Below are 10,423 nucleotides of genomic sequence, written 5' to 3'. Positions count from 1 at the left end.
AATGTATTTACCTGGAAAAAACAGAATAATTTCAAAAAATTAATGTTTGTTTTTCATATTCAATTCTAATCTTTTAATTAACTTTTTTGTTTTTTTTTCTATTTTGTTCCGCCACTAATTTTCCCAAGATTATGATTACAAATATGGATATTTTGGTTTTAAACAAAAACTAATAAATAAACAGATTGACAATCGAATGAAACAAAATTCATAAAATAATTATTAGCAAAAAAAAACAAACCAAAAATGATGATGATAATGATGACAATCAAACATCATCATCGTCGTATTTTATTGATGATGATCATGATTATAATGTCTGCTTGTTCAATATTTATTTGTCTTACGATTGGTTTATCATCATCATCTTCATCATCATCATCCTTATTATGGCCAGAAACAAAAAATCAATCAACAACATCAAAACCAATCAATAATTGGATGACAATCAAAACAAATAATGTTAATAATAATAATAATGATGATAAAATTGTTCTATTTGATAACAATCATATTTCAGAACAAAATGAAAATAATAATTTCGATTTTGATACAATTTCCGATAATAATTTCAGTGATAAATCATCATCATCATCATTTATTGATGATGATGATGATGATGATGATGAATCATATAAACGTTTATTTCAACAATTACTTTCACATCCAAATGTGATATTAGCTTCTAAAAATAATGATAAATTATCATCTTCTGAAACATCATCATCATCATCCTTATTTAATTCATTAAATTTAAATGAAAATATAAATAATAATGATACAACGGAAAGATTACCAATTGTATATCATATAATTATTGCTAATTCAACAACATCCATACCAATCATATTGGTAACAACAACAACAACAACAACAGCAACAAAAAATTCAACAAAAGCTGAATTATTATTTGAATCAGTTACATCATCATTATTATTAACAAATAATTCAACAATTGATAATCAATTTTATAATAATACTGTTGATGTTGAAGATGTTAATAATGATAAAAGTATCGATAATGATGATGATTATTTTGGACATTCAACTGAAATGATTGTTTTACATCCAAAAACATTACAACAACAACAACAACATTTACAACATTTACAATTATCAAATAATCAAAGTAATAATAATAATACAAATGATGATTCAACCATACAATTTTCATCCGATTTTCTTAAATTAATTGAAACAATCTATATGAAAGCAAATGTAAATGATGATGATCATCAAGAAAAAATATCAAACAAAAATGTTAATCATAATCAAAGTGATATTAATTGGAATTTAATTCATAATTTACGTTCAAATATTGCCGATGAATTACCAGATTTTGATCATCAATCATCACCTATGGAATCATTTGATACTTATGATGACGATGATGATGATGATGATGATAATGATAATAATAATGATGATGATGATCAACAGATAAAAACAACAAAACCATTTGGTCATAAAATACAAAAATTATCATTAACATTAACATCATATTATGATAATGAATCACAATCATCAATAATTAATGATCAACAATCAACAAATTATATTGATAATGATCATAGTATAAGAAATATTATCGTTATTATTTGCTATAGTTTAATAATAATTTTTTCATTATGTGGAAATTATCTTGTTTGTCATGTAATATATTCTACACCAAAATTACGTACAACAACAAATATTTTAATATTTAGTTTAACAATATCCGATATATTAACTACTGTATTGAATATACCATTTAATTGTGCTAGATTTTTATTATTGGATTGGCCATTTCCAGATTCATTTTGTATGATAATGCCAACATTACAGGTAACAAGTGTTTATGTTTCAGCATTAACAATGGCTGCAATTTGTTTGCATCGTTATCGTTCAATATTGGGTACTACTGGACCAAATATTGTTATATCATCACGTGTTGGTTTTAATCATATAACACATTCGATGAGTAGAATACGTATAAAAATATGTATATTATTTATATGGATCATATCAATATTATTAGCATTACCACATACAATATTCAATGTTGTTGTATGGACTGAATTATCCAATGGACAAATGATACGTCGTTGTCGTGCTGAATATCCACATTCAATAAAAGAACAGATGCCATTAATATTATCATTATTAGCAACATTTACACAATTCTTATTACCATTAGGTATGACAACAATATTATATTGTCGTATTGGTCGTATAATAGCACATCAAGGAAAATTAGCTAAACATTATTGTGATGAATTGAATCGTCGTGTTGTTGAAGCAAAACGTAAACGTATTACAATGCTTGTATTAATTATTGTTGGTTTTTTAATCACATGGTTACCAATAACAATGTATCATTTAATTATTGATTTTCATCTTGTACATTTTCATTGGAATCTATTTCTAGCATTACATATTTGGGCAATGACATCCGTTTGTTATAATTCATTTATCTATTGTTTTATGAATGAAGATTTTCGTAAACGTTCAAAACAAATTATTGCTCGTCATCAACGTATATTTTTAACATTATGTTTTTTTCTATTTACAAATCGTAAATTTGAACGTAATATTGGTACAAGTACACCATCAACTGGTTCAGTTTCAGCAACAATGACATTACCAGCTGTTATTGGTTATCATCAACATCAAAATCAACAACAACAACAACAACAACAAAAACCGAATAACTATTTACATAATAATAATAATAATAATAATAATAATTCTTTGATTAATATTTGTCAACAACAACAACAACAAACAACAATCATTGGTAATCATTTTAATGATAATAATAATTATTATTCAAATAATGATGATTCAGAAAATTATGATGATGATATTCACGATGATGATGATGATGATGATAATTGTGAAAGTGAAATGATGGTGACCATTTCTATTGATCAACATGTCAACAAACAACAACAAAAAAATCAACTAAAATGTAAATCATATCAACGACCATTATCATCAACCGATACAATAAGTCTTCGTACAGTAAATATATCACCAAATCAGGAATCAATTGATGATGATGATAATGATGATGACGATGAATGTTCAATAAATGAAACATCCTTATTACCAATAACATTATCAATATTAAATTCCAATATTCATTCCAATGACGATGACGATAATGTCAACAACAATGAAAATCTAATAAATCATCATCATAATCATCATCATAACAATTCAATTCAAATTCAAAAGAAATGTATAATGAAAAAAAATTTCTCAATTAAATCGAATGATAAACATGATAATAATAGTAATATTAATCACCATAACAAACAACGAATATCATTATTATAATTGTGTGAAGAGAGTACAAAAAAAACAGGAAAATTATTTATTCATCATCAAATAATGCAATAATAATTCAAATGGAAAATTCAAACAAGTAAACAAACAGACGAAAGAACCGAAATACAATCATAGGATGATGGCAGCATTCTGATGAAATGAATTGACCTAGAATCGAATTGAATTGAATAAATGAAAATTCTGTTATTGAGAGAGTGAGTGGATGATAAACATTTCACCATAATCATAATATTGTAAAAAGAAAAATCTATTTATTTATCTAAAAATACTTTATTTATATTTTTATCATTGTAAAAATTAATTTATTTAAAAAAATAAAAATTATGAAAATAAAATTTATATTTTTCACCAAAAAAAACTCGTTTGTTATCAACAATTAATCCATCCAATCGCCAAATCGGACATTTGGATTCCTCATTCGAGAATTTTCTCAATTTTTCGCATGTCCCTGTATCAAATAAAATAAAAAAAGATTCTGTAATCAATAAATTATTTATCCATAGATTTTTTTTCGGTTAAAAATGATAATAATATAAATGTTTACATCATTCGAAAAGGTAAAAGAAGACTTTGATAAATTAACCAAACACTTTTAGAGAAAGTTTATGAATAATTGAAAAAAAATTGCTTCAAATCACGATGATGATGATGATGATGATGATAGATATTCTGATTGTTTGAAAAAAAAGGCAACAAAACAAAACAAAAAATTGTGAAATGTTTCATTCCCTCCCCTCAACAACAACAAAAAAAAAGATACAAAAATAGATAACAAAAGAATTACATGGAAAACAAAAAATGATAAAATTCTTTCCTTTTCACACCACTGATACACAGAATAGAAATTAGATTCTAACAAATTTAAATATTAAACACTTTATATTCACTTTCTATTCAAAATGTGGCAAAATATTATTATTCTTATTTTGTTTTTCATTTCATTCAATCAAGCGAGAGAAGAAGCAAAAAATATCAAGATTCTTTTGTTTTCATTCATTCAGTTTTTGTTTTGTTTTGTTTTGTTTTGTCTTTCACGTGGGTGTAAACACACAAAAGATAGACAGACAGAGAACCAAACAAACCTTTCTCATTTACATAAATTCTTATTGAAGTCATCATATTTCAAACATTCTTTTGTGTGTGACAAAATTCATCCAGTTAGACAATGATTCATATATGCGATGATGATGATGATGATGATTTATAATTGTCTTATTATTTTGTTTTTATTTTGTTTATAAATATTCATTTATAAACACACTTTTCATTCATATTAAATATATACATATTCTTTACATTGAAAATGTAATGCGCAAAAAAAAACAAAACAAAAAATCTCTCCATGTCTTTATTATGAAATATACAAAACAAAAAGATGTTCACCAGAATTTTGCCTTATTTTACCTGATGATAACATAAAGAGAGAGAGAGAGATTGTGAAGGAGTGAGACAAAACAAACATTATTATGAAAAACACACACATGGGAAATTTTTTTCATTCAATTTTATTCTTATGTCATCTTTCATTGTTAGATCTGTTACAAAAAAAAGAAAAGAATTTTTTGATCTGAATAACAAAACGTGATATATGGATGATAACACAAACAAATAAATATAAAATACTTTTCAAAAAAAAGAAAAATACAATCTAATTAATTTATGGACAATATATTTTTGCTGTTGTTTTCTCTATTTCCTATCCATCGTAGAAAGGTATTTTCTTTTTTCAATTGCTAAACATATCCGGAATATCCAAAATCAAAGAAATTGTTCCATTTCGGTTTATTTTTCAAAAAATTAATAATGGGGGAAAAAACTGGTTTTCAAAGAAAATTTTGGCCAGAAAAATGATGATGAATAAGTTTTGATTTTCAATTTGTTTTTCTTTTCATCATTATTATTATTTGTAATAAATTTTTACGAAACAAAATCTTGTTCACAAAATTACATTTTGGCTATTATTTTTTACAAAATAAAAGCTGAATAAACAAAAATAAAAAGCCAATCATTTTGTTATTTTTTCTACAATTTTTTATCATTTTGATTGAAAAATTTGTTTTCAGAAAAAAACAGAATTTCAAAAGAAAATTCAATCAAAAATATTTACAGTGGTACCTCGGTTAACGAACACCTCGGTTAACGAAATTTTCGGTTAACGACGATGGGTCAGGAGAAAAAATTACCTCAGTTAACGATGATTTTTTCGGTTAACGACGATTTAAAAAATCAATTTTTGATTTTTTGCGTATAATTTATTATAAATATTTGATTTTTTCAACAAAGACAACATCCTACTTATGAGAATTGATATCTAATCAAGAAATTTCATGAAAATTACAAGTTCCAAATATAATAATCGCTAGCCGAAAATGATTCTTTTTGGTTGAACAAATCTGAATTCCCTTATTCAGCTATGATTACTAACGATTCAAAATTCGCTTGCTTAACGATGATCACTGACAAATCCAAATTTACTAACCAAGCAATGATCACTGAAAAATCCAAATTTCCTAACCAAGCAATGATCACTGAAAAATCCAAATTCACTTGCTTAACGATGGTCACTAACAAATCAAAATTTGCTAACCAAGCAATGATCACTGAAAAATCAAAATTTGCTAACCAAGCAATGATCACTGAAAAATCCAAATTTCCTAACCAAGCAATGATCACTGAAAAATCCAAATTTCCTAACCAAGCAATGATCACTGAAAAATCCAAATTTCCTAACCAAGCAATGATCACTGAAAAATCCAAATTCACTTGCTTAACGATGGTCACTAACAAATCAAAATTTGCTAACCAAGCAATGATCACTGAAAAATCCAAATTTCCTAACCAAGCAATGATCACTGAAAAATCCAAATTCACTTGCTTAACGATGGTCACTAACAAATCAAAATTTGCTAACCAAGCAATGATCACTGAAAAATCCAAATTTCCTAACCAAGCAATGATCACTGAAAATCCAAATTCACTTGCTTAACGATGGTCACTAACAAATCAAAATTTGCTAACCAAGCAATGATCACTGAAAAATCCAAATTTCTAACCAAGCAATGATCACTGAAAAATCCAAATTCATTTTCTAAACAATTTCAACTAAGTAACGAATTCAAATTCATAAACGAAACAAGTCCAACAAAGAATGAAAAGTTTAACAAATCTTATCGATCAAGGAATAAAATTCGATTGGTTATCAAAAAGTGCTATGGGAGAATATGGTTCATTTTTGAAAGATTTCGGATTTGAATAAGAAAACAATTTCCTGGGTTTGAATGGATTTAAAATTTGCAAAATTTCATTTTGAATTCAATCGTTTTGAACGAATTGAATCGTTATAAACACGTGAATTTGAATTCTTTACTGGCCATTGTTGGAATGGTTAAACAAGTGAATTTTGGATTTTTCAGTGATCATTGCTTGTTAGTGAATTTTGATTTGTTAGTGACCATCGTTAAGCAAGTGAATTTGGATTTGTCAGAGAACATTGCTTCGTTAGTGAATTTGGATTTTTTAGTGATGATCTTTAAGCAAGTGAATTCGGATTCGTTAGTGATGATCTTCGAACAAGTGAATTTGGATTTTTTAGTGATGATCTTCAAACAAATGAATTTGGATTTTTTAGTGACCATCGTTAGACAATCTAAAACATATTGCAACTCTTTTTGAGAAAAAAGGTAAAGAATTATGACAGTGAAGCAAACTTTTAAGGGAAGTGGGACATTTTTCATTTTTATCACCGAAAAGTGATGATTTCCGTTATCAGATCCAGTCTATGGATTAGCCTAGATAAGAACGAATTCAAAAATAATCAGTTTATTATGATTACATGGCTTTTTTCGAGAATTTAAGGTGATAATAGGAAATCAAGGTCTGAGGTCGGATCAATTTTATCCGCTCTCCATTGAAACCTATGGAAAATCGTACCTCGGTTAACGAACATTTCGGTTAACGACGGTTTTTCAGGACCCGATCATCGTCGTTAACCGAGGTACCACTGTAGTTTGTTTTTCTTTTTTTCATCTGACATATTCAAAATTGTGTATTTAAGAAGGAATTTTTTATAATAATAAAAATTTTCAAATTAAAAATCTTTAATAAGTTTTTTTTTAACAACAACATCGGATAAGACGAGATAATGGTTTTTGTTGTTGTTGCTTTTGACATGATTTTTTTTTCTTACATGGTTAAATCTTTCATTTTGAAAAAGTACCTAATCTATTTTAGCTTTTTTTCAATTATTTTTTTTTCTTGGTGATGAAAACAAGAATCCACTTTACAGTAACGTACATCAGTAATCAAGTTATATCCAGTAATTATAAATGAATCGGAAAAGGAAAAAAATAATAATAACAACACAAATTACAAGCCAACAACAAGCAACAACAACAAAAAAAAATCTTAATTTTCTTTTCGTTTTATATTCTATTACATCAAATTAATCATTTATTTGAAGAAAAAATAAACTTTAAATGAAACCATAACAAGGACAACGATATATAAATCAATCTCTCTTGGGCCAAAAAAAAGAAAGGATTTTCTTTTCTTGTTGCACTTGATTATTCTCTCAATGTGATCCATATTACACACACACATGTTAACGATTTTCTTTATTCACTTTTTTTTCCAGTTTCGACTGTTGATTTTTTTTATTTTGATTTTTATTCTACTGCCCACACACACACACACTTACTTTATACACATACTTTATGGATAATTGAGAACAAGACAGAATTTCTTATACGAATAAAATGATAAATTGAAAAAAAACCGAAAATTCCAAAGAAACTTTTGATAAAAATATCTATATCGAATGCACACTTACACATATTCAACAAAAACCATAAGAAACAAACTGTAAAACTTCTTATACACACACACACACACACACACTCACAAAATCATTGCACCGAAAATTACAATATCAGTACACTGTTAAAAATGGTATGACTTTATAAGTTCATAAAGTGGAAGTGTGGACTTATAAGTTCACATTTTTCTTGTATGAAATTATAAACTCACATTATTTCTCGTATGGAGTTATAAAATCACAACGTTTTTCGTATGAGTTTAAAAATTCGAATTTTGGATTTTATTTGTAATTAAAAACTCATAATGTTTTTCGAATGGACTTATAATCTCACATGGTTTCTCGTATGAAGTTATAAACTCACAACGTTTTTCGTATGGAGTTATAAAATCACAACGTTTTTCGTATGACTTTAAAAATTCTAATTTTGGATTTAATTTTATTTTTTAAAATTAAAAACTCATAATGTTTTATGAATGGAGTTATAAACTCACATGGTTTTTCGTATGAAGTTATAAACTCATAACGTTTTTCGTATGAGTTTATAAGCTCACAATTCCTTAAAGTGAAGTTAAAAAATCACAATTTTGGATTTTATTTTATTTTTTCAAATTACAAACTCACAACGTTTTTCGTATGAGTTTATAAGTTCACAATTCCTTAAAGTGAAGTTATAAAATCACAATTTTGATTTTATTTTATTTTTTCAAATTACAAACTCACAACGTTTTTCGTATGAGTTTATAAGTTCACAATTCCTTAAAGTGAAGTTATAAAATCACAATTTTGATTTTATTTTATTTTTCAAATTACAAACTCAAAAAAATTGGATTTTTGGACTTGGAAAATTTTTGAAAAATTTTGAATTCATGTGGAGGCGACGAGCGCCCTCATAATTGAAATTAGCTGTTAGGGTTCTGTTTTGATTATTTAAACTACTGTTCGATTACACTGTTAAAAATGGTATGACTTTATAAGTTCATAAAGTGGAAGTGTGGACTTATAAGTTCACATTAGACCAAGTGAACATATAAACTCACTTTAAGGAATTGTGAGCTTATAACTTCACTTTTAGGAATTGTGAGCTTATAAGTCCACACTTCCACTTTATGAACTTATAACTTCACTTTAAGGAATTGTGAGCTTATAACTTCACTTTAAGGAATTGTGAGCTTATAAGTCCACACTTCCACTTTATGAACTTATAACTTCACTTTAAGGAATTGTGAGCTTATAAACTCATACGAGAACGTTGTGAGTTTATAACTTCATACGAGAAAAAATGTGAGGTTTTAAAATAAAATAAAACCCCTATACGCAAGCGTTTTTTTATTAAAAAATCTTGATGCGCAAGTGAAATTAAATTAAATTATTGAAGTTTTAATTATTTTCATTTAAAGATATATTATTAATTATTATAATTATTAAACAAGGCTAATAGAAATTTATCAATAGAAATCGGCTCAGAACATGAAAGAGAACCCGACTTGGTTTTCATTGTTCGATCCATCTTTATAGATTATGACCTCGTGATCAAATGGACAAATAAAGTAAATTAGAATCTTTGCATTCATTCGACACTTGTCGGCATTGAAGTTGAGACAGATAGCAATCGAACATCCCCAACATAAATGTCATTCTTTCTCAATCTTAGCTTGATTCGGTGTTATTGTAGGTAGTGATAAAAATACTTAAAACAAAACCAATGAGATTAGGAAAAACATGGAACAAGTTAGACATAAACAACAATCATATTCAATGAACAAACCTGATAACCAAATTTTGTAAACGAACCACACTTAACAAAAATAATGAATAACAACTAATCGAACAGTAGTTTAAATAATCAAAACAGAACCCTAACAGCTAATTTCAATTATGAGGGCGCTCGTCGCCTCCACATGAATTCAAAATTTTCAAAAATTTTCCAAGTCCAAAAATCCAATTTTTTGAGTTTGTAATTTGAAAAAATAAAATAAAATCAAAATTGTGATTTTATAACTTCACTTTAAGGAATTGTGAACTTATAAACTCATACGAAAACGTTGTGAGTTTGTAATTTGAAAAATAAAATAAAATCAAATTGTGATTTTATAACTTCACTTTAAGGAATTGTGAACTTATAAACTCATACGAAAAACGTTGTGAGTTTGTAATTTGAAAAAATAAAATAAAATCAAAATTGTGATTTTATAACTTCACTTTAAGGAATTGTGAACTTATAAACTCATACGAAAAACGTTGTGAGTTTGTAATTTGAAAAATAAAATAAAATCC

The 10,423-nt window shown here is 26.5% G+C and overlaps 1 protein-coding gene across 1 annotated transcript; it reads left to right on the top strand.

Annotated features, from left to right (window-relative positions):
* Positions 1-758: 758 nt before the first annotated feature.
* LOC113789459 (uncharacterized) lies at positions 759-3,685 on the top strand. The gene has a single exon (XM_075824426.1). The coding sequence runs from the start codon at positions 1,054-1,056 to the stop codon at positions 3,319-3,321; it is 2,268 nt and encodes a 755-aa protein (XP_075680541.1). The 5' UTR covers positions 759-1,053; the 3' UTR covers positions 3,322-3,685.
* Positions 3,686-10,423: the final 6,738 nt, after the last annotated feature.

Source organism: Dermatophagoides pteronyssinus, unplaced genomic scaffold, assembly GCF_027571235.1.
Source record: "Dermatophagoides pteronyssinus isolate colony J.1.1.1.1 unplaced genomic scaffold, Derpt_VIB-CSIC_2022.12 sq0119, whole genome shotgun sequence".
NCBI lineage: Eukaryota > Metazoa > Arthropoda > Arachnida > Sarcoptiformes > Pyroglyphidae > Dermatophagoides > Dermatophagoides pteronyssinus.
Note: the sequence above shows the minus strand (reverse complement) of the source record. Positions and strands in the feature narration are given on the sequence as shown.

Excerpts from the sequence above, each read along its gene's own strand:
- LOC113789459 (XM_075824426.1), top strand. The coding sequence starts at position 1,054 with ATGATTGTTTTACATCCAAAAACATTACAACAACAACAACAACATTTA.